The sequence below is a fragment of the Lagenorhynchus albirostris genome, chromosome 18, assembly GCF_949774975.1.
Source record: "Lagenorhynchus albirostris chromosome 18, mLagAlb1.1, whole genome shotgun sequence".
Lineage (NCBI taxonomy): Eukaryota > Metazoa > Chordata > Mammalia > Artiodactyla > Delphinidae > Lagenorhynchus > Lagenorhynchus albirostris.
In genome coordinates this window covers 13260308-13285369 of record NC_083112.1, presented here as the reverse complement: position 1 = coordinate 13285369, position 25062 = coordinate 13260308, and the positions used below count along the sequence as shown (strand labels likewise).

The following is a 25062-nucleotide window of genomic DNA, read 5'->3' as shown; positions in this document are numbered from 1 at the left end:
CTTAGAATTAAGACTATGATGTAAAATTCTAAAAACTGCATTATCTTCAGAAAGCGAATTTATCTTTGTAGTTATAAAATAAGTAGATTTGAAATGACTTCATACAGTTGTGTTTATCTAAACAACTAATAAGTTTGGAAACAGTTTCCTTGGAAAACTCATTTGTGTATAATGAGGAGATACCCAGTCTATAAGCAAGAGCAAAAGTCATGTATCAAAGCAGAATACAAATAACCTTGTATTTATAAAAATTAAGTCAAAAATTATAGAGCTTTATGAAAACATGAAGATGATTATAAGTTTAATAGAGGAATAGAAAGACTGACAAAGTAATGTGTCTAAAGTCACATGGCTTATTGGCAGAGACAATGACAAAAGCAGAGACAAACAGGATCAGAGTCTAATCACTACAGTCATTAAAGATTATCCACTTTGTCATCTGTCTAGTTCTTGAATTCTCTCTCCAGTATATTTTCCCTTTTGAGTTGTCTCTTGCAATCTTGAATACTGTCAGCAACAGGGAGTTTACTAACCTCTGAGAAACACATTTAATCTTTGACAACAAATATTACCATTAATAGATCACTCTTTAGTTGAGAAGAAAGCTTTTTCATTATAATCTCTACCTATTAGTCTTTATTCTAGTATTTGCAGTCATGAAACACAAGTCAAATACCTTTTAAGCATGAGACTTCTGCTAATTATCAAGAACAGCTGATTGTTCCTTTTATAAAGTAAACTTCTACTTTGTGATTAAGAGGTTGTTTTGTTTTGTTTTGTTTTTGTTTTTAGTAACATATACTGTGTTCTCCTTATCAAAACTTAGAACATTTAGGCAAGAACAGAAATCACCAATTATCCATAGGTAACCTTTCTTAATTATAAGCATAGTTACCTCCTTCTTACAGGTTTTATCATTGTTGTAGACATTAATTTTACTGTGTTCAAAATTTTATCCATGATTAGCACGTATCATAATATGATCATTCTGCATAATATTAACTTTTAATACATATTATTTTAATAGTGGTGCACTTTTTAATTAAATAGATATTTAGCTCTTAATTGACTAGCTTACAATTATTGGTTTTTAAGTCTCTCCAGTTTTTTCTGACAATATGTTAAGAGTTATTTTTCCTATGTAAGAGTTATTTTTCCTTTTGTGCATACATCATTGCCTGCTTTATGAAATACACCTCCAGGGTTGATTCCTGGGAGAGATATTCGTGGGGTAAAGGGCTTGAACCTTTCAAAAGGGTGATACACATATTTCTAATTCCTTTTCACTTTAAACTATCACTAACAATTAACAAGAGAAGTATTTTCACTGCATCTTTTCTGGTACCGGTTATTCTTTTGTATGTAACGTGATCACATTTGACATGCAATGTCTTTTATCGTATTGGTAGACTTCACAGTTTTAGAGGTCAGTAAAGTAGAATGCATTTTCAAATGATATTTTCCAGTTATATTTCCTTTTCTCCCAGGAGGCTGTTCTTTTTATTCTTTGAATCTTAGTGATTTTTCTTTTCTATTTAATAACCTCTTCTCAGTCATATTTATTTTGAATAATTTTCCTAGTTGTTTTGCCTCTTAATTTTGTACATTGTTTTCATACTAAGATTTTTTGCATTCTGTATATACATAGCATGATTCTTCCTCATGGTCTGACATTTTCCCATCACTTTGCTTCAATATTTAACTTTTAAATATACTTTGAATCACTCTTATGGTGTTACTAAATAATTATTTCCAAAACTTCTAACCAACTGTCTCAACATTGTTTATTGTTATTCCATTTCCTGCTCTGATTTTTCATGCTTCTTGGTTAATATGCTATGAAATATGTGTTCCATTACTTCTCCGTCTCTCTCTCTCTCTCTCTGTCTCTCTCTCTCTCTCTCTCTCTCACACACACACACACCACCACCACCATGACCAACAGCAATAACATCTAACATGGTATCCTTACCTCTGCAATAATCTAATGGGTATTTTTTTTTATTTTGGCGTCATATATTTATCAAATATTCCATATGTGCATACAAATTTAAGCATTTTTAGATTACTTTTGCTATCACTACAAGATTTGTTCCTTTTTGTTTTGCTCAAAAGACTCACCATTACCATAGTTACCATTCATACATACACACAATGCCCACACACAATGTCAGAAATTAAAGGTCAGCTATGGACTGCAGGATCTGGTTGTTCTGGGCGACTTTTGAATAAATTTTGCTGTTGAATATTTCATTTTTGAAATTAGGTTATTTTGTCTTTCTTTTGTCTCATCTTGCAAACTGCTTATCTGCAACATGTATTGCTTTTCCCCCACATTTCTTCTTAATATTGCTTCCTTTATGACAACTTATGCTTTCACTGTCCACAAGTAGTGACATCTTTGACACAATGAAAGAAGTAAAAGTGTTTCTGATGTAGTAACAGCAATATGTGTGCACACATTCTTGTATAAAATGATATATGTATCCCTTAAAATCTTCACATTCTATGAAGGTATGAAAAAATAGGGATATGGGAAAGGATTAGAATGAGAGTACTTGAAATATATTCAATCAGAGCACTAATAAAATATTAATAAACTCAATAAAATATGAGCAGACATTTAAATCTCCACAAACATACCACCATCAGAGTCTGGGTTTTGCATTCTTAATCCTAAGGGTTAATGTTTCCTCCTTCGTGATATAAACTCTTGACGGCATTCACTTGGTTTATTGGCAGATGGTCTTAGTTTTCACTCTTATGCATTTCCAAATCAATCAGCAGCCTAAATGACCATTAAAAACAGAAATTGGAGGGACTTTCCTGGTGGTCCAGTGGTTAAGACTGCACATTTTCACTGCAGGGGGCCTGTGTTCCATCCCTGGTCGGGGAACTAAGATCCCACATGCTGTGCAGTGCGGCCCAAAAAAGCCCCAAAACAAAAAACAAACAAAGAAAAACAGAAATTGGATTATGTACGTCCTCAGCTCAAAGCCCTTCAAGAATTGCTTATTATGTTTTGAATACATTCCCAGATCCTCGCACTGCATTGCCTGGCTACAGAAGCCATTTCTTCCACTCTCTCCCTTGCTCGCAACACTCCAGACATGCTGTCCCTGTTTTACATCCTAGAATGCATCCTGCCCCTCCCGCTTCACTGTTTTCTCACTTTCAGATCGTTTTAACATAATGGTCTTCTCTGCACTTTTTAATTTCACTTAGCTGGCTTTTTGTCATCTTTCATGTCATAGAGAGTTAACCCCTGAGCCCCCTACCTAAGGTAGATCTCCATCTTTCTCCACCCCTTCTCATCATTTGTTTCCATTGTAGCCCTTAAAAACGGTAATTTTGCTGTGGGTTCCTTTGCTTTTTTAATTTTTTGTGGGTCCTGTCCAATGGATCCTAAGCTCCGTGAGTGCAAGGATCCCGGCTTCAGGGTATTGCCAATGCTTAATATACACATTTGACATACAGATGTTCAGTAAATACTTTATTCATTCAGTAAATATTTATTGTGTACTTTTTACATACTAGACCCTTTTCTAAGCCTCATACATAGATCAGTGAGCAAAACAGACAAAAACTCAACTATTTAAACCATAGAAATCTTTCTCTTTATATCTATACTTTCCGTATATTGTAGTGTCATCCTATGATCAAATATGGTCTTCATGTGAGCAGTCTTCTGAGGCTGTATGCATGAGACTAATTTTATTCCTCCCTGTATTTAAATAATTTTAATAAATATGAAATTCTAGATTCAAAATTCTGTTTGGGGGGGTTTATCCTTTTCTACTTTTCAGTCAAAACCTCATTACATTCTAACCTCCAAATTTGCTGTTAAGAGGTCTGATGTTAATCTTTTTATGTATCAGACTCTCAAAACATTATCATAGTTTTCCAGTAAAGCAAGGATAAGTTCTTTATAACTCCCAGCAGTAGGGAGAACATCACATTGATACAGCTGTGTAGTGCCACCAAAGGGGACAGTTGGGGAGAATATCTGTAGGGTTTTCTGCCCTGGGTACAAGGAGTTTAAGGTGGATGTTTCAAGATAGGAGAATGATTGATATTGGGCAATATTTGTGACATACTAATTTAGGATTGGTAGATTTGGCCAAGTGAGGGTTCTGGAGAGAGTCTTGATAAGTATAGTGTTTGATAAGGAAGCTGTTTGCCCAGGTGAGCAGGATATTATCTCAGATAAACCTATATGCAGGAATTTCTTGATGGGAATAGTGAAATCCTGACTTATTTATTGGTTTTACAGTCTTATCTTCCCTGGGCAAAGTTTTTCTAGAACAAAAACTAATGTTGTCACAGCTATTCCTTATGATGTACGTGGTAGGGGATATTCTCATAGGGGATATTTTTTTCCTCTTCCTTTATAATTTTTTTTTAATCTATGAAGGAGTTATTCTTATATATCTTACGTGGTACTATGGATTCTCCCCATGGGAGGTCTTACATCGTTTATAATTATGAAAATTCTTGGTCATTAATACTAAAAATAATGTCCTGCACTCCATTATTTTATTTTCTCTTCATTCAATTGCTATTTTATAGATTTTGGCTCTTATACGTACATTCTTTTTCTCTTCATTTTTACTTTTTCCTAACTGGGAGAATTTCACGATCTGAACTTTCCGTTTACTGATTCATTCCATGGTCATTCTACCAGTATCTCCAATTACTTATTCTTGATGATTTCTTATTCCTCAGATTTTCTCATATTCTCTTTATAATTGTGTAGATATTTATACACGTATTTTAGTCTCCTGTTTACAGGTGTATTAACTCTGTTTCTCCCATTATAAGACATTCACTTTGCTAGCCTTGGCTGTCTTGTACTTTTTTCCTCTGTGCTCGCACTTCCCTGGAAGTGCCAACTGACCCAAATCAGCCAACTGACCCAAATCTTATGCCTTTCTGATGATTTAGGTAGTAGTGATAGGAAGTGTATTCCAGAGCTGAGAGCTATAGATGTGTTGATTTACACATTACAGTTATAATTCTTTGTATGGGTGAAAAAAACCTTGGGGGTAAGATAGTTAGAGAAGAAAACTAGGTAGATAATGAAAGCATTTTCCCCGGGGTATTCAGTAGCTTCGTGACTGTTGGTTGGATGTCCGGTTATGCACTGTTGCCTTCAACGGGCCTACAAGTGCTAAACCATTTTTGGGCACCTGACTGAAGCAATTTTACCCTATTAACTTTATTCCTTTACCCAAAATGACAGAGGAATAACTCTGAAAGTATAGTCATTAATTCATTGATTCATCAACAAACTTGGGGCACTAACTACCTGCTTAGCATTGGGGATGCAATATTGTATAAGTCACAATCTTTTATACAGTAAAAAAAAAAATGTTCTAAAGCTAAGAGGTCCACAGGGTTTACGAAGATGCATAAAAAAGACCATTAACTCTGCCTTAAGAGGAGGAGAAGAAAAATCCTCAGAGGCTATGATACTTCACAGAAGGTTTTTAAAACTTGGCAAGAGTTGCCAGAGACTCAGGGGAGGAACAATTTTCCTCTTGTAAAGAAAAGTGTGAGGAAATGCTTAAAACTGTAGTGGCCAAGTGGTTTGGGATTCTTGTCAGTGTAAAATAAGGTTTTCCAGGAACTGCCTTGGTAGATATATCTAAGAAGGCATTTAGAAGCCAGGCCATGGAGGTCCCGTATTCCATAATAGGTTAGTGTTTTTCCTGTGAACGGTTCTCAGTTCATTTAAGGATTAAAAGGATTAAAAGTGATTGAATCAGCTTTACATTTTAGAAATATTAGGCACGTCGCATTGTGGAGACTAAACAGGGAGGATGAAAGGATAACATCGGTGAGATTATTAGAAGGATATTGGTGTAGCCACGTGAAAGATGATGAAGAAAAAGCCTGGAGTTAGGAATGATAGCCAAAATGAGAGCATTATGCTTTTAGGTGGAGTACGCATTATATCAAAGATTATTGAGATAATATACTATTACCAATAGCAAGAAAAAAATCCGAATTGGATTGAGTGTGAATAAGTTATCTGCGAAATTGTTATTTTATATCAGATTTCAGACAAAAATACAAATACAACTTAGATATGTGCCATAGTTTCCTAACAAAAAATGAGAGTCTTTATTTCTCACTGTGTCATAAGATCACACGTGTATGAAATGTATCTTTTGGTAGTTAGGGAATAAAAAGCGAAAAGAAAAAACAACGTTGTTTGGGGAAATTTTATTTTACTTTTAATAATGCATACTCAAGAGTGGAGATTTCTATTTTCTTTCCTTTGTGTTCTTCGGAATTCAAGTTCACTGTTCTTTGCACCACACAGCTAAATTTATCCCTTAGGGAATATGCCTTCAGACCCTATAAATATCTGGAACTTTTGTTTTCCTGCATATCTTCATGTCGTTTAGATGTTTGTGGTTTTCATATCTAGGGACAATTTTTTAAAAATTTCTCTTGGGATTGATGTCAAGGTGAAGCTCTCCCGCAGTTTTGTTTCTTAAGTCCCAAACATATTTAGGGAAAATAAATGTTGGGTTAATTGAGAATTCACGTCACGGGATTTGAGTTTTTCTTCATCACATCCCATAGCTCTTCCAAGTCTTTGAAACATAACTTGATGAAGCAGCCATATTGCTTCTGGCTTATGTGTCATAAAGGGGGCATTGAAATCAAAGGATCTGTTCACCTCTGTAATTTATGGGGAAAAAAATATCTTTTTTCTCCAGAAAGTTTATTCTGAAAGTGCAGGGTCAGAAACAGGCTTTTATTTCCACATTTGAGGTCAAGATATTTGCTTCAGTGAGACCCCTGTTCTTTTACAGACGTTCTATCCAGTAGCAATTCCGTTGTTGCTGATAAGAGTGTCAGCTCAGGAGCCGTCGGCCTTATCGGCAGCTTCTTGCAATTACATTCGTGTATCACAGTTTTCAATTGTTAAACTTGATTTTTGTCCTTCTGTTAGTATCACTGCACCAGGTAATCCAGAAGGACAAGTGGATGTACTGAAAAATTATATACTCTTCCTGACCTTCTTAAGTTTTTAGCCATCAATCAGAGTTGCTCCACCTTCTTTCTCTTCCCCTCTCTCTCTCTTTCTCTATGTTTTACTATTCCACTGTAAATATTTAAATTTTATTTACTTTATGTATTTACATAAAGTAAATAAGTACATAAAGTAAATAAATACATAAAGTAAATTTTATTTACTTTATGCATTTACATTTTAAGTATATTTCAAATCCACGTAGGCTCCCAAACATGAATTCTTGTTTTTGTTTTTGTTTTTTATCAAATTCAAGATGTTAAAAGAGGACAGCAGATAAAAGGTCTTTCTCAGCACTAATCTTTGATTCTCCTCACCCATTCCTTCATCGTTGTTGTTTCTCCTTACTTTATAGATGGAGAGACAGGTTATCTAATGGAAAGTCTCATGCCCAATTCACATCTTAAACACAACGTTGAGTAGAATATTTCTTTCTCTCAATGTCATATTACTCTTTTTGAAACTTACGTAGTTTACATTTATGGTAGTTATCTGGATTAAATGAAACAGATTTTAGTAAGTCTAACTTCTCATTATCTGTCCCCTCCTCTCGCACAAATTCTCCAGTATCTGCTATGTTGTGCTCCAGTCCCTTCGTTGTCACCAACATCTTGTACTCTGAAAATGAGAAGTCAAATGCTGTTTGCTGTCTAATATTTTATATGATACCATCATTAATAAAACAAAGTAAATGAAATAAAATGAAATACAGTTTTTCCATCCTCTAAGCTGATTCCTAATCCTGACTGAGCCATAATTCACATGAATTTCTGATACTGTGGATGTGTATGTATGTTCATACTTTCATTTTAACCTGTATTTTGGGCAAGCTACAATGAAACACTAGTCTTAAGCAAAAATATTGTTGGTGGGAAACCTTGGATTCAACTCTAGAAAATGAAAATTCATGTATTTTTCCAAGAGCCATGGGTAAGGACAAAGTGAGGTAATAGAGAATGTATACTGCTGAAATAGAATATAAATGGTGGTTATTATCATTATAAAGATTTACACTATAGTCTGGATAAAATTGCCATGTGAAAACCACAACTTTGATCCTGCACACTTTCATGGATGCTGACATGGATAGAAAAGTTGTGCTGGGGAAGTGGGTGACAGTTGCCTTCCTAAGGCAAATATCTTAATGTTACCACTGATGCATATATGGGGCATTTGGGATCAGAAAATTAAAAAGAGATATGTAACATAATAATGATGTTGATTTTTGAAGTTTTGGTTATACTGGAGGACTATTAAATTGTCTTTGTTGTCTGATAATATAATTTTGTTCCCGTTATTCTAGTCAGTTAATGCATTGTCTAAATACTGAAATTATAATCAAGCTTCAAGTAAGCAATTTGCATGTCTAAAATTAATATATCTGAACACCAGTATTAATTTTTATGTTCTTTTGAAAAGGTAACATTGCTATTTAAAGAACTTACAACATACTTTGTCTGCAATTATAAAAATAAATTTAGATCATGCTGTATAGTTGGTCATTATACATTTAAAACACCAAGACTAACAAAATGTGAAATATTTGAGAAAAATATTCTGGATTATTGGATTACCACTTTTTGCTTAGTCTATGAAGAGGCCTTAATAAAGTGCTGAATCAAATATGCCAGAAAGGAAGAAATTATGGAATTGCAGTTTTGTGTATTAGATCCTGAACCTAGATATTTGAGAAATCATGATGCATAATCTGGACATCAAAAAATAAAACTTAACTATTTGATAACTGAAATTACTGTTAAATTGAGGTAGCATACAAACAATGCATACTTTCCCAAATTGAGAACATGACATTAAATATAATCACATTTGTTAATGCAATGCATGTTCAAGCTACAGTTAAAGCATTATTCAAATCTGGTTAAGTTACTTATAAAATGATTAGGTCTAAAAAGATCAATTAAGATGAATATGCATGTTCAGGTACTTAGAATACCCCATTCATTTTAATTTGATGTAGTGAATGTATGTAAATAAACGTGGGTTGAATATAAATGACATAGAATAATAAAATAGTTCAGACCATAAGTATGGAATCAGGACCTAACAGCAGCAAAGAAATTATATTCAAAACAGAATACATTTTTCAGTAAGTTTGTACCTCTAAGATGATTACCAAATCAGTATAACTTTTAGCGACATCAGACTTTTTTATTAATCTATTTTAAGATGATAATCTCTTATTTATTTGAAATAATTTCCTCATCTTCAACTGTATATTTACTGTAACTTCAAAATATTACATTTTACAATAAATGTATTCCTGCCTTGTGGTTTATTGTTTCATGATACAGAGGTAAGAGAATTAAGAAAATAGCATTTTCATAATAAACCATATATTTAATCCTTTTCTACATGCTGCTGTTGGAAATTAAATTGCCTAGACTCATCTTGATAATTAATACCATTGGTACACATTCTTTCTTCCTCAATGAATTTACTTACAAGAGGAAAAAAATAAAATTATGCTCATCGGGCTCAGTATGATATTTTATTGACATTAATATCAGTAACTCACAGTAACTTTAACGTCAGTTCTTACAAACATTAAAACTAGAAATGAAAGTGAAAAACATTTTGCCCAGATATTGATACTCCGTAATCTCAACAGCATCTCCATGATGAGCAAAACTGACAGTGACTGACATTCTTGAAAATCCCTGGTCCAGTTTGGGGACCCCAGAGATACAGCCTTTGACTTTCAAGGTTCTCCGTTAAAAACAATATATATTTATGATAAATTTTGTAAATAATTTTTAAAAATTACAGGTGCAGCCTCTGACAGACGTCACTTTTTAAGTAACTTGCCAAATACTGGCCTCTCTTTCTTCTTAAGTAAGAACTTTGAAACCTGTGTTTCTAGATAACTGAATAATTATTGCCTATTTCCATTGTTTAAAGGGAACATAACTTCTCACTTAATAATTACGGTTTCATCGTTGTTATTGGCCTCACTGTGAGTTGTTAAATGCGATGCATAATCATTCAAAAGTGTGCTAATACTAATCCTTGTGTGTGTTGGTTTTTGTTTGCACTTTCAGAGACCAAGAAATAGCATGGCATGAAACATGGCTCAGTTCTATTACAAAAGAAATGTTAATGCCCCCTACAGAGACCGCATCCCTCTCAGGATAGTCCGAGCAGAATCAGAGCTCTCACCCTCCGAGAAAGCCTACTTGAACGCTGTGGAAAAGGGAGATTATGCAAGTGTCAAGAAATCCCTAGAGGAAGCTGAGATTTATTTTAAAATCAATATTAATTGCGTCGATCCACTTGGAAGAACTGCTCTCCTCATTGCAATCGAAAATGAGAACTTGGAGCTCATAGAACTACTCTTAAGCTGTAATGTCTATGTTGGAGATGCTCTATTACACGCCATCAGGAAAGAAGTTGTCGGAGCTGTAGAGCTGTTACTGAACCACAAGAAGCCCAGTGGAGAAAAACAGGTACGTGCAAAAATACTAGCTTTAGTTTATTTTACTTGCAGAAGGTTTCTATGGATGGTCATATTCTCCCCAAATATTAAGAAATGTTAGCCTTGAAATCAGAACTATTATGACACAAAACCACTGCTAAGTACACATTTTATACTCTCCAAAAGTCACCGCCCCCTGCACTCCCTACCCTGGCTAATCAGACTTTAGTGAGAACCAAAGCAAAACAAAGTAGCCTGTGGTGGCTTCCCATACATTGGAAACATTTCTATCTAATGGTCAATAATGTTTTCGGGGGCCTACTGTGTACGTGTGGGTGTTTCTCCTCTCGTGCGTCATTTTCTGACGTTCTACAGTGACAGGCTGAATTCTTTTGCTAGTTTCCTTTTTAACCTGCTTGCCTGTTCTGGAATTCTGCATGTTATTGCAGAAGTGAGTCGTACATATAATTCTGATATTGTTCTTTAGCAAACTCCAATAGATTCTTTTAAATTGAGACTTAAATTTTTTAAAAGCAGGAAAAAAAGATTACTAAAAAGTAACTGAACTCTGACTGTAGGCTTAACTATATCAAATTTACTAATGGCAAAATGTAGCTGTATCTTAACATCACGGGTGGAAAATAAACCAAAATGGCACACAATTATAAATACAATGTGGTTTTATTCCTATCTCCCTATTTTTTTTTTACCACTAAGGAAGTGGAGAAATCGTTGACATAAATGAATAAGGAATCTATTTTTTCCTTATTTTCTATTTTTCCCATTGGTCCATCCAAATCCTTCCCTTTGTTACTGCCCTGTATCTGAATCGTCTCTCTGATCCTTTATCCTTTCACACTGAACTCTTCACTTCCCTGCATCAAGTCTCACTGACTAATTGCAGAGACAATGCATGTACTTCATTGGCTCAAATCTGTCCTTTAAAGTAAAATCTTATAAAAATGTGTGTTATTACAGCTCTAGCAATTTCTGTTCTATTTGATAAGGCGCAAACAATTTCTGCAAATGATGGACTCTTAGAGATGTTATATTCCTCTAAAGCAAGCTCTGCTGTAGCTACTATTCTCTTTGCTTTACTGGAGGACTTTGATCAGAATCCCCACCATAATTAGGAGAAGAACTTCATGGCTGGGTGTCTCCTGAAAAAGTCTCCCCAGAAGTTTGTGTTGTATGGCCCATTCTTATGTCTCACCACCATGCACCCCTTTCCCTTACCTGAGCCCAAACTTTGATAAAACAACACTCCACGATGACAATAGTTCTTTGCTTGTTGCTTTACTAGCTTTTTGTTCTCATATCCAGTTGTTTGGGATACCTTCCCATCATATTGGTAAAACTTTCCTGATAGAAGGATTTGCTTCTTTCATGTATCCTTTCAAACTTGTACTGACCTTGACAGAGGTGGATAGGTAATGGTAATATCTGAAGGCATATGTTATGTTATATCGCAGTTTTCCACCACTAGAGGAACACAGGACACGTAGACAGGAATGAGTAAGAGTGTGTTTTTATCTGTGTAAGTTCAGGCTCTACATTCCCAGGCCCCTCGTGATTTTGAAACTCCTTCCACAGTCATACCCCTAAAGTATTTGCATTTCCTAATAACAATGATCTTATATCGTACACGCTGTTGTTTCATATCTATAAGGGCAACCATAAGACAGATGTTGGGACTGTGGGCCTAGATCATTTGAGGTTGCAACAAGTCAATAGAACAGAATTGCAATTGTGTTTTCTCTGTTTATTACTGTATAACCTTCTTAATTCTATTGTCTAGAGAAGAGTGACCAAACATTTCAGTGTCTCTTTAGTAAATGACATTTGTGCTGGCCAAAGTAATTTGGTGTCTGGAGAAGATATCTGCTATTATGAGATTGTTTGTTGGAAGATGTTCAACTTCTGAGCTAAAGTCTAGTCTGACAAGTGGGTCCTGGCTTCTTAGAGGCATTTGATCTGAACCCTGATTATTAATAAAAGGCAGTAAAGGTTTGCAATCTGCCAGGAGTCTGAAATATCCCAGGCCATGTGTTTCTGGAAGATTTCTCTTGTATCAGTTTGTAAGCCAAGAATTTTCCTTTTCTATTTGCACATTCTAGAATTCCTCTTCAGCGAAGGCACTGAGAATCAACAAAACATTGCATCTTTTGGTTTGAACTTTCTAATTTGGAAAGAGCAACTCCAGTCTACCTCAGAGTGCCTGGTATCTTGTACAATAAAAGTGAGGTTGTTAGGTCATGAAATGTATACAGTATAGCACATAAAAGAAGTCCTCAGGGCTTGTTGCGGGGAGGAAAGGCAGACAAACCCCATGAGAGCCTGGCTGTTTATCTGTGATCTACATAGATAATGCATCTCCTAAGTATGGCCAACCTTGTTTGGAATAACAGTTTCCATAACCTGAGAACACTAATATACAAGAGGACAAGATAAACATAACTTGTCTTAAGATGAGTCAAGGAAGAGGATCTAACATAAAAAAAAACATACAAATCTGAGGATTAGAACACTTACTTAGAACTTAAAATGTGACAGATGTGGATCAGGAAATACAGTCTTCTTTTACAAATTTGTCACAAATTGATTTCTTTCTCCTGAAGAAAGATGCAATGTGTGATGGCCTCCTGAAATCATGGGGGCTTGGGAGTTCAGATTAACCTGTTTACTCTTCCAGTACATTCACCAGGGAACAATTTACAATTTGCATATGCTTACTGTGTCAGGCCTTAGCCCCGGCACTGGGGAGAAGACATTATTCCTGTTTTCTAGAGTCTAGTTGTGAAGAGAAACAGGAAGAATATCATGGGAATATGAATAAAGGTGGTCACGGAAAAGATAAAAGAGAAATAAGTCCTTGGGTAATTATGAAATTAAAATGACCGGACTTGGTAAATACAAAATATTATGTTTTAAGGTTTATAACTGGGGAAAGTTAATTCCATTAACTGAGATAGAGATTATAAGTAGGGTTTATGAGACCTGCTTGGATATACTCAGTTTTCGATTTATTGACATTAACATCTAGGAGATAATTAGAAATTTTGGACTTAAGAAAGGGGTCTGGGATTGATACACAGATGATAGGGAAGACATTGAAACACATAAAATCACCTGTCTTCCTATCACCCTGACATTGATTGTCTATCCTTTCCATCATATCTTGTTTAAATGATTATGATTGCTAGTATGTCAAAAACTTTTCTCAGTGCAGGATCTAATGAAAATATTTAGGTTTTGTCAGATAAATAGATGGGCATAGATCATTAACTATTTCCTTCCCTATTTAATGTACTTCTTCATAAACCAGGGTTTTCAGTTCTTAGTGTTTTATTTTCATTTTTACTGTAAAAAATAGAAAGAGTAATACTTTATTTCTTTCATGTAGTAGACAGCATGGAGAACCTGCAGTTCTCCACACTAGGCAGGAAGATGGAACATCTTACTGGGGCTGCTCTCTTGCTAGAATCATTACTCTGATACTCTCTGATGATTTATTAAACTTTTCTTTAACCTTCTTAGTACCTTATTTCTCTACAGGGAATAACCGACAGTGGCTTCTTTGCCCCTTTTCTCAGTCAGTTGATTGGTTACTTGACTTGTAATTATTTCTAGCAGACCTTTCTCTTTGATATCTTCTAAGGCCAGATTCAATTTCAGTTTTAGCTGCTGAAATTTCATTTATTTAGCTGTAAATGTTTAGCAGAAAAAGAACTTTCTTTTTCACTCTTCACTCAGACCATAGTACTAAGTCTTCAGTATCATCAAAATTTCTGGGAGGACTTGTTAAAACATAGTTTGCTGGATCCCACCCCAAGAGTTTCTGATACAGCGGGTCTGGAATGGGTCACTGGAACTTGTGTTTCTGACAAGTGCCAGGTGATATTCAATACTAATGCTTCCGGTCTAGAGACAACACTTTAAGAGCCAGTGATTTAGAAGATGTTGACAGTTACAGAATACCTATAGTTGTCTACCTTGTGTTAGGTGTGCTGGACTCTACCATGCTAACCTTACTTTAAGGAGATTTCAAATAATTAGCTTAAATATGAATGAGTAAGTGATATTTAATGTATGAGAATTTCCCAACTTCACTAATATATTTATTACATTTTCCCTTCTTTGGGAAAAATACTTTGCTAAACATTACTTATCAGTTCAACAGTTAAGATCCTAGAGTATTTCAATTGAAGAAATTTTTGGTTTGAAAATTCTGCTAAAAAGAGTACCAGATTTAAAAATTTTGAGGGATCTTGGAAATCTTGGAGACCATCTAATCCAGTCACTTCATTTTACAAAAGAGGGCAAGGAACCATGGACCCAGTGGCCTTTAGGGTTTAACCTAACCAAAAGAATCTATAAATTAATAACTAGCAACCAACCTGGAGATAGTCTGAATGATGAACGTTCATTGAGCGTGTCACCATGCCAATAATTGTGATAAGAATTTTTTTTGCATTATCTCATTTAATCTTTACATTATCCTGTGAAGGTTGGTGCTTTTGTTCTCCCCTTTTATAGATGAGGAAATGAAGGTACAAAGAGGTGTAAGTGACACGTCCTAGATCACAAAACCAGGAAATATCAGTGCTGGAACTCAAAAGTCAGAAGATAACCACCACACTGTCTGGCTCTAGCTGATTAGTTAATAATGCTAACTTAAGATATGGGTTATATAAATTTAAAAGAGCCTCTAGAGGTACATATTTAGGCTGTGTCTCTGTCTTGAACACTATGATGCCATTTATAATTTAGTGGCTCAATAGATACTAAGTCATTAGAAGCTATGAAATGCCAGGGAAGAACAGAGTTGAGTAACAGAAATGCTGACTTCTAGCCCTGTTCCACACTTGCTAACAGGACAAGCCTCTGAAAATCATTCTGAGCCTTGGTTTTCTTGGCTCTTAATTGGAATCATAGAATTAATTTACTTGCTGCTTAATGTCTGGTGGTGTTAAAATTCTGTAAAAGTGTTTTATAAGGTGACATGTAATAACAATATACTGTTATTACTGGTTTATGCCATATTCTCTGCCTTCCTATTGACAAACAGGTATATGAATAATACAATAAACACTGGAAAGAAGTCCAGCCCTGGCAATTTACCTTTTTCACGTATGACTTCATTTTCATTTGAAAAATGCACTCACTGGAAATAGAAACCCTGTTCAGGGAGAGCAAAGTAGAATTTAACTGTTTACCCTTTTTCTTTCCATCTCAGTGCACATAGGGGATTTAAAAACTAATTTCTGTAGATGTTCTAATGCAATTTGTGACTTTAGAAACAGTACCTATTATGTGATCAGGAAATCAAAGGGTGAAATAGGAGATTGGCTTTAGCAGGTTAATGCAAATGTATATCCAAATCAAAATATACCCTGCTGGGCTTCCCTGGTGACGCGGTGGTTGAGAGTCCGCCTGCCGATGCAGGGGACACAGGTTTGTGCCCCGGTCCGGGAAGATCCCACATGCCGCGGAGCGGCTGGGCCCGTGAGCCATGGCCGCTGAGCCTGCGCATCCGGAGCCTGTGCTCCGCCACGGGAGAGGCCACAACAGTGAGAGGCCACAGCAGTGAGAGGCCTGCGTACCGCAAAAACAAAAACAAAACAAAAACAAAAACAAAACACACACACACACACACACACACACACACACACACACACACACACACACACACATATATACCTTGCTGACTAAAAATAAAGGGCAGTTTTTAGTTGATATGGGTGCTAATAAATATATCCCTGGCTAGTGGGCAGAGAAAAAGTTTACTTTTATCTCTTACATTCATCTGATTTTCCTCACTGGACTTCAGAACAAGTAATTTACCTTCTGCAGTCCCATGAACTTCAAATGGTCCCTATTAAATGTATCTGCTAAGACAGCCCATCTGTTCTAGTCTTTGGAGCTGCCCCTTGCAGAATGAAAACATTTCAGCTTCCTCAGTAGTTAAACACTTGAGGTTACCCCTTTCTATTTGCTTTTGTTACATCCTGGATATTGACAGTAAGTGAAACTAAATAAATGGATAATAACCATAATCTTGGTTACTATCAAAATTCAGAGAGTATGCGAGTAAAAGCAAGAACAAGAGAGAATTATAGTAAAGTATTAAAAATGTTCTCCCCCCAAAATACTTATCCTATTGTGAGACATAGCTAGATAAATCATCAATTATACTTCCTTTATATCTGGATGTAAAATATCAATAGGAAAGATGTTTATAATATTGTCTAAATCCACCATTAATATGAAAAAGCTGAAAATTATCCCCAAATATGATCTGTATAATGTAAAGTAGAAATCAGTATAAAGTAATTTTTATTAAAAAGTACTTTGAAAGTCTAAAAATTAAATTGAGTCTTATTATTCCACAGCAGGGAATTTAAATGCTATTACAACATAGAGCCTAGATTGCCTTTAGTCAATTGGCAATTGGCAATCATGAGAGATCTGAATAATTCTGCCCTAAATGGAAGAATTTTTAAAAGACAGACTATGTTACACTGTTAATATGATGAAGTGGATTAAGATAACAGGTCATTCTGACTCATAAAATAATACACACTGACATTTTCTTCTTCTTGAAGACCAGCAAATTATAGACAAGTAATTCTCCTGAACCATGTTCTTTTCTCTCAGCATATCACACTTATTATGAAAGTAAAAGTAATCATCATCATCATTAAATATGTTTGGAACCGACAAGAGCAAAAAGCTTTTAGCTCCTTTTGAAACTCAAGTGAAAAAAAGTACAAAAAACAATCTCGAGCATTAGAGCTCCATGCATTGAGGCATTTCCATGCCACAATAAGAAAATACAAGACAGGGCCCTTATTCTCTGTTTGTGGACAGGGAAGGAGTGAGATGTAGTGAAAAGAGTCGAGAGAGAAAGATGTGGCTATAAATCCTAGTTTATAATCTCAGGAAAATTATTTGAGCCTTTTGAGCCCCAACTTTCTCATAAATAAGAGGGGGATGAGAGTCCCTGCTTGCCAAGTTGTTTTAAAGATTGGATAGTTAACACACTAATGTGACTGACATCAAAAGACCTCAGTAAATGCAAATTCCTCCACCTTGATGTCATTTGAGTATTTTACACGTACGTATTCAATTCAATTTAATTAAAAATACATATGTGCATTGAAAAGGCTAAAAGTTCCTCAAAGCAAATGCATTGTGAAGTGTTAGTGCTGGTGTGAAGAGTGAGTTTATGTTAGAATAAGAGAGAAGGAAACTAGCCTTTCAAATGTGAGCTTTGGTGAAAAGATTTTCAGGGGTCATTTTTATTAAATACCCCCCCAATCCATTATAAATGTTGTGATTAAATCTAAAAATAATAACTTGATGTCTTAGTAAGCAGTATATCAATTGAACTTCATTAATTGTAATAATTTAAAAATTAATCATTGAGGAAAAATGATGTCATTCAACAATTGTAATTCATTGAATAGATAAGGTGTTAATATAATTAGGAATTTAAAAAATACATATTATGATTAGAATGTCTCAAAACTGTTTTTAAAATGTCCTTTCAACCTATTATATTTATTTCTGCTCTGATTAGATATAAAGTGAGTAAAGTTTTTATTGCTTTAATATCTGAAACACAAGAAAGTGAGGATTGAAGTAATGTAGAATTTTAAATGGTCTTTTCAAGAACCAATTTTCAAGCATTTAGGAAGAAAGAATATAGTCATTTTTATTACCACAATTTATTCTTTATGCAATAATTTTCTGGTTCAAGTAATGTCTAGATATATCAGTATTCCAAGTCTCTAATGTTTGAATCAGGTATTAGAAACACTTGACAGTAATTCTAAACTGTGAGTTTTGAGCATGTAAGAGCTGATTTATAGAATCTAGCCTTCTCAGAGAATGCTCAAACCCACCCAGAAAGAGTGGGTAGTTTTGGGAGGGTAAGAGAAATTCATAATTACAAATTTACCAAATGGATGCATAACTTCTCTTCCCTTAAATGAGATGATGATGGATGAGTAGGGTGGGTTTAAGTCTGAACAGTCTTCATCCCCGTCACATGTGTAACCTAACTGCAACACTTCTTTTCAGTTTCTGGACTCTCCCAGGGAAAAGTATATAGATTTGTTTGATTTGGAGATACAGGCTTAATTTTTAAGCACTACTGGTACCGTCAGGTAAAAATGTGAATTTTTAGTACAATAATATCTTGATGAATAAAGTATAAATTAGAAATAATTATGCATTTATTCAGACCTTATACTATGTGAATTTCCCACTGTCCAAAATATCAGAGAATCCTCAACTAGTAGTATATTGTAATTTTCCTCAAAAACAATACATAATTTGAAAAAGTAAATAGGTTGAGGTGCATTGTAAATTTCTATTAGATGTTACCATGGTGGTGGTAGGTCAAGGGATAGTAATAAAAATTGTTTATAATAATTGAGCATTATAGTGTGCCAGGCATTCTCTTAAGACCATTCTACATTGTTATCTCATTTAAACCTCATAACAATTTTTGTAATAAGTTCTTTATTATAGCCATTAAAAAAATAAAAAGTTAACTTACCCAAAGCCACCATCACTAACTAAGGATTTAAACTGTTTTCTCCCCTCCAGCAACCAATGTGGACTCTACAAACAATTGCAGACTGCATACTTGCTGACTTTAAAACCAGCTTTAGAATCTTCAACAATTGTTGAAGCAGTCGTTATTAAATAATAGGGTTTAAATGAGGAGTAATGCATGAGTACATGAGTAGGGAATACAACAAACTTGGTTTTTTTTGACTGCCCGGTATGTATTTTCACATTTATTTAATGGATTCCTCCCAGTTACACTGAACCGTTATAGGTAAGGAAATTGAAGCTCAGAAAAATTGAATAACTTGCCCAAGGGAGATTTGAGTGTAGGCTTCTCTGTTTTCATGGACTTTACTCTTCCTTTGTCAAACTGCCTGGTTACTTTGGCCATGAGATGTCTGGCACTCTCAGCCCTTCAGAACATGCCGCCTCCTAGGAGTAAAACTTGGTCCTAGAGCAGCACAGAAAGATCCCTCCAGGTCCTTGACTCCTGGAATCATCCTGAAATTCCTTCAGCCAGAGGCTACTGACCAAACCTTTTAGTACTTTATTATTTTTTTTCAGATATGTAAAACCTTATTTTTATTTATTTAATTTTTTTAATTTAACATCTTTATTGGAGTACAATTGCTTTACAATGTTGTGTTAGTTTCTGCTTTATAACAAAGTGAATCAGTTATACATACACATATGTTCCCATATCTCTTCCCTCTTGCGTCTCCCTCCCTCCCACCCTCCCTATCCCACCCCTCCAGGTGGTCACAAAGCACTGAGCTGATCTCCCTGTGCTATGCGGCTGCTTCCCACTAGCTAGCTATTTTACGTTTGGTAGTGTATATATGCCAGTGCTACTCTGACTCATTTACCAAAACTGGTTATCTGATTCCCTCGATTTCTCCTAGATTCTTGTAGGAAACAATTGGCAGCGATAAGGACACGCTGGTGGCACACTGAGAAAATGCTAGGAAGAGGGAGGTGATTACAGGTCAAGCCATGTGCATTTCAATATTGTCCTGTGGTTGGGTCTGACACAGAGGTTGAGGAACTCAGAGAGGACCTGACGGCTGAGACTCTGCAGAGATAGACCCACCCTCCCAGACTGGAGGAGACTATTTTGCAGACAACACAAATCCTTTTCCTATTTATGTGTGAGATCAGTTATGAAGCCCTGATCAAATTAAACATCTCTCTTTGCGACCATCATATCCTGTGCACCTCTTCACACCTCTTAGAATATTACGTTGAAAGTATGTAAATATGTATCACTTTCCTCTACTTTGTCAACCTCACAATACCAACAAGTGTATGTGTGTGTGTGTGTGTGTGTGTGTGTGTGTGTGTGTGTGTGTGTACACCCTCCGTATCTGTGGGTTCTGCATCATCCTTGGATTTATCCGATGGCAGATGGAAAATATTCCCCCCCACAAATTCCAGAAAGTTCCCAAAAGCAAAACTTAACTTGGCCTTGCACTGGCAACTATTTACATAGAATTTACATTGTATTTACAACCATTTACATAGCATTTACATTATATTAGGTATTAAAAGTCATGTAGAGATGATTTAAAGTATATAGGAGGACGTGCATAGGTTATATGCAAATACTCTGCCATTTTATGTAACGGACTTGAGCATCCTTGGATTTTGGAATCCAGGGCAGGGGTCCTGGAACCAATCCCCTACAGATACCGAGGGACACACATACGCATATACACACACAGATACACACAAATATGTCTACACACACACGTATGCACGCACACAGGCTTGTGCAAGCACACACCCCCCTTCATAATAAAAATAATGGAAAATCGAGCTGCTTTTCTTAAAATCATAGGTAGTTTCTTAGGTTTGGAAGAGATTCTAAAGGTTATCTGGGACAAACACACATACAGTGTTTACTATCTGTGCCAAGCACGGGCAATATCGAATCACTATATTATTCTCTTTTTTTTCACTTTCAAATGATTTTCATGCTCACACCGATCAGCCTGATTCAGTATGGAAGGGCATGAATACCAGGAGGTGAAGGTCATTAGACACCATTGGAGGCCTGTCACAAATGCATGGTAAAATGTTACCATTAGTGATCTGGGTATCGGGATAAAGTGCATGCTCTTCTTTCTTGTGCTTTTCTGTCCTTCCTAAAATCTCTACAATGAACATATATTATTTTTAAATCAGAGAAGAATACGTGTCTCTATCTATATACATATCTTTATGTATATTTAGGGACAGGCGCATTTATCTTGGAGAAACTGGTTATTTATGTCATCATCCACATTGACAGACCCAGCAAATTTAGAATCACTATGTTATTCTTAGTATAGAATCACTGGCTTCTGCTCCTTCAAGTCCACTGGAGCAGAGCAGCAAGGAGAACAACTCAAGATGAAGAGACAGAAGTCTCCTAGAGAATGGTTTGGGTGAACAAATCGTCAGTAAAGGAATCATGTGTTTTCTCATTTCTTCTCTTTATTCTACTATCTTTAACATTTCCTTGGTTGCCTACTGTGACCAAGATAGGGTTCAAATATGATCACATAGTAGACTTGACCTCAAGGAATCTAATCTAGCAATCAATTGCAACTTCAAGATAAATAAAAGTAACAATATATAAAATGTATACTCATCCATTTTGCTTTTTATACTATATTGATTTTCCATTTGTATTTACATTAATATTTTTGTGGGAATAGGGGACTAGTGCTTAATGTCTAAGAATTATCCATATTAGATTATACAAGACACAAAAATTCAAGAAACTTAACATCAGTAAAAGAAAGAGACCAGTACCATCATATTTCTGTGAAATGATAGAAGTGTATAAAAAGTATTCAGTAGATTTGGGAAAGTGTAATATGTTGACCTATGAGAAGAATTTTTGTACAGAATAATATATATAAAGCATACACTTCACCCTAAATGGAATCAGTATGAAATATATTTGCTTTGCACACATATAACTATTAGCTTTAGCAATGAAATGCTTAAAATTAAAAAAATTTATTTGGTAAATTAAATATATATTAAATGTTGCTAAACATACTTCTCTTGCATACTTTATCCTAGAGTATCAGAGCCCATTAATCTTTTTTAACATCTGAGGGGCCTTTGATTATTTTGGTCAAGCCTTAAAGTACCAGCTTTAGGAAAGACATTTCAAGTATATTCTATTTAGTGCTTTTCAGCCTAAACTTAGTGTTTGACTTGCAGGTGGTGTTCATTAAATCATATGTTATAGCACCTATTTTGGATGACTTTTACGTTACTATACCATGTTCTCCTTAACCCAAGTCTACACTGCCTGGTTCTCTCAACTTAAAAGCAAAACCTCAAGTTTAACTTTGTGAAATCAGAGAGCAGTTTGATATCATACTGACCCTACAGCCCTCTCCCCCTTCCCCCCTCCTCCTGCTTCGCTACCCACCCACCCACCCCACCCCCCACAGACTCTTGGAACCATTACCTTAGAGATATGAAGAAAGTGAAATTTACAGAAGTTCAGGAAACTTGCCAAAGATTACTGAGATTATTCATTCTTGAGCCAAGGTTAAAATTCACTTTTTTTGCCTAGAATCAAATAGAAATATTTACCATAAACAATACTTTAATTCCAGCCTTAAACATTTTGTAGCACAAGGAAAGAATACAGATATAAATAAATGTTTCAAGGTTTAGTTTTGGGTAACAGGAAATGTTTCCTGGTGGAAAAAGATTAGGTTTGGAATCAGACAGATAGGAATCCAAGTCTTAGCTCCACCCCTTACTATCTGCATGACCCAGTGGTGATTATTTAACTCAAAACGGAAAACGGTAATGGCTGTTTCTCACAGTTCTAATGAGAATTAGAAATTTGAAATACTTCATGTAAAGTGAACGCCTAGTGTATTTACATTTGATTTCGTGTTGTTGTTATTATTATCATTATCATCATTCATTCATTTCAGAACCAGCTATGCTAATTTGACCAACGTCTAAAGATTGACATTTGCATCATGATTCTAAGTTGTCGTGATTAGATTTCAAATACACTGATGCAGGCCACAGGAGGCAAACTTGCTGAATTCTGGTGATGAAATCTCAAAGGCAAGGCGTCCCAAATATCTGCATAATGGTCAGGAGGATTGTGAATCCATGAGAGGTTGGATGGAGCCAGGAAGCTTGTCTGTGACCTCAGACATGTGGAGAAGTTAGGAGAGTGGAAATTGACCAGGCTTCTAAGACTACAGTGAAGTCTAAATACATATAATCTAAACATGTTGTTAATCATCTGATACAATGTAGTTTCATTCTGAATACAGAGAAAGAAAAAGAAAAATCATGATAAAAGAGGATGATCAGAGATGATCTCAAGGAAGAATAAACAGGTTCCCTTAAGGATAATTTAGGGAGTATGTGTTCAGAAGAAACAGGTCATTTCAATGCAACATTATGAGAAAAAAAGCAAAACATCTCCTGCCCTAAGTCACATTTCTTTTAATAAAGATGAGGTAAAGCAGATCATTTGTTTTAACCACACTTAAGGAAAAGACTGCCACCTGGTGAATATTTGAGGCCTTTTAAAATACATTAGTATTAGTTTAAACATCTGGCATGAACTCAGAAATAATAGTCATCCACTTTATATTATTTTCCTTTTATTTCATTAGATTACCGTTTCGCACACCACCATATTAGCAGAGGTTTTGTAAGGCACCATAAACATCACGAGTTTCCATGAAATTTATCCATTTTTACCTGGTACAAATGCATCTTTTACAGGTCACCTAATTCAGATGAAATATTACCAAGAAAAAGTAAACAAAAATTTATGAACCATCATGATATACTTCTTTGGATTTCTTCTTTACTTAATTCTATAGCAAAATGACAAAAATAATATCTTGGGATCACTATAATGCTGATACATTCCATTCTTTACAGATCTGATCCAAAAAGTTAAGAGGCAGGGAAAGTCATTTTTCATTCTATAACTAGTGCTGTAGTCAGAGTCTGTTTTGATTTTCCCTGGGACTTAGCTTTTTCTGAATATTTTATCTGAGGCATGAGAGATAAGGAATTAATCCCCAAAGTTTTCTTCTTCTAGTAGCATGTTGCCACTCCACCTATCCTGGTAAATATTTTTGACACACTAAAGTGGAAGTTAAGAAGTCTCTTAGCTGGTTGCTACAGAACTTGTAAATTGCTGAAGTCTTTCATTGTTGTAGCTCAAGATTCAAGTTCACAGCTAAAGAAACTCAATGGAGGAAAGAAAAAAAAAACATGATTCTTTCCCTTCACATGTGTATTTCTCAGCCCCCAGTCAAAAATCTAGGTAATATTTTCCTTATCTGTGGACGGAGGAAAGCCATCATTCCATTCAGAGGACTAAGTGCCTATCACTTTACTTTTGCCGAGAAAGTCCAGCTATGGGGCTGACATGACTTAGCACCTGTCTTTTTTCATTAGTTTCACACTGTCATATCCTCGAATTTTTCCAAGCATTAGTTCAGTTATTTTTATGCAATCTCAGAAGAGAAGTTTTGTGAAACAAGTTATTTCCGTAGCCCTCCTTAGTTTCAGAGCTACGTTTTTATCCTGAAAGACTGTTTTTGTGTCCTTGCCTTTCTTTGATACTTACCAACATAACACATTGTGTTACAGTGATGGATCATACTATTATCCTCATTTGCATTAACTTCCTAATTCTTCTTTTTCTTCTTTTTTTTAAATTTTTATTTTATATTGGAGTATAGTTGGTTAACAGTGTTGTGTTAGTTTCAGGTGTATAGCAAAGTGATTCAGTTATACAAATCTATTCTTTTTCAAATTCTTTTCCCATTTAGGTTATTACAGAATATTGAGTAGAGGTCCCTGTGCTACACAGTACGTCCTTGTTGGTTATCTATTTTAAATATAGCAATGTGTACAAGTCAATCCCAAACTCCCAATCTATCCCTCCCCTCTCCTTCCCCCCACCCCCCGGTATTCATTAAGTAAGTTCTCTAAGTCTGTGAGT

At 35.3% G+C, this 25062-nt stretch overlaps 1 protein-coding gene across 1 annotated transcript in view; it reads left to right on the top strand.

The window, feature by feature from the left end:
- The first annotated feature begins 10134 nt into the window (after window positions 1-10134).
- The window catches only part of TRPC4 (transient receptor potential cation channel subfamily C member 4), a 118258-nt gene continuing 103330 nt past the window's right edge, over window positions 10135-25062 (top strand). Inside the window, exon 1 of the mRNA XM_060128834.1 lies at window positions 10135-10512. Coding sequence (XP_059984817.1) covers window positions 10135-10512 — 378 coding nt within the window. The remainder of the gene's footprint in view (window positions 10513-25062) is intronic.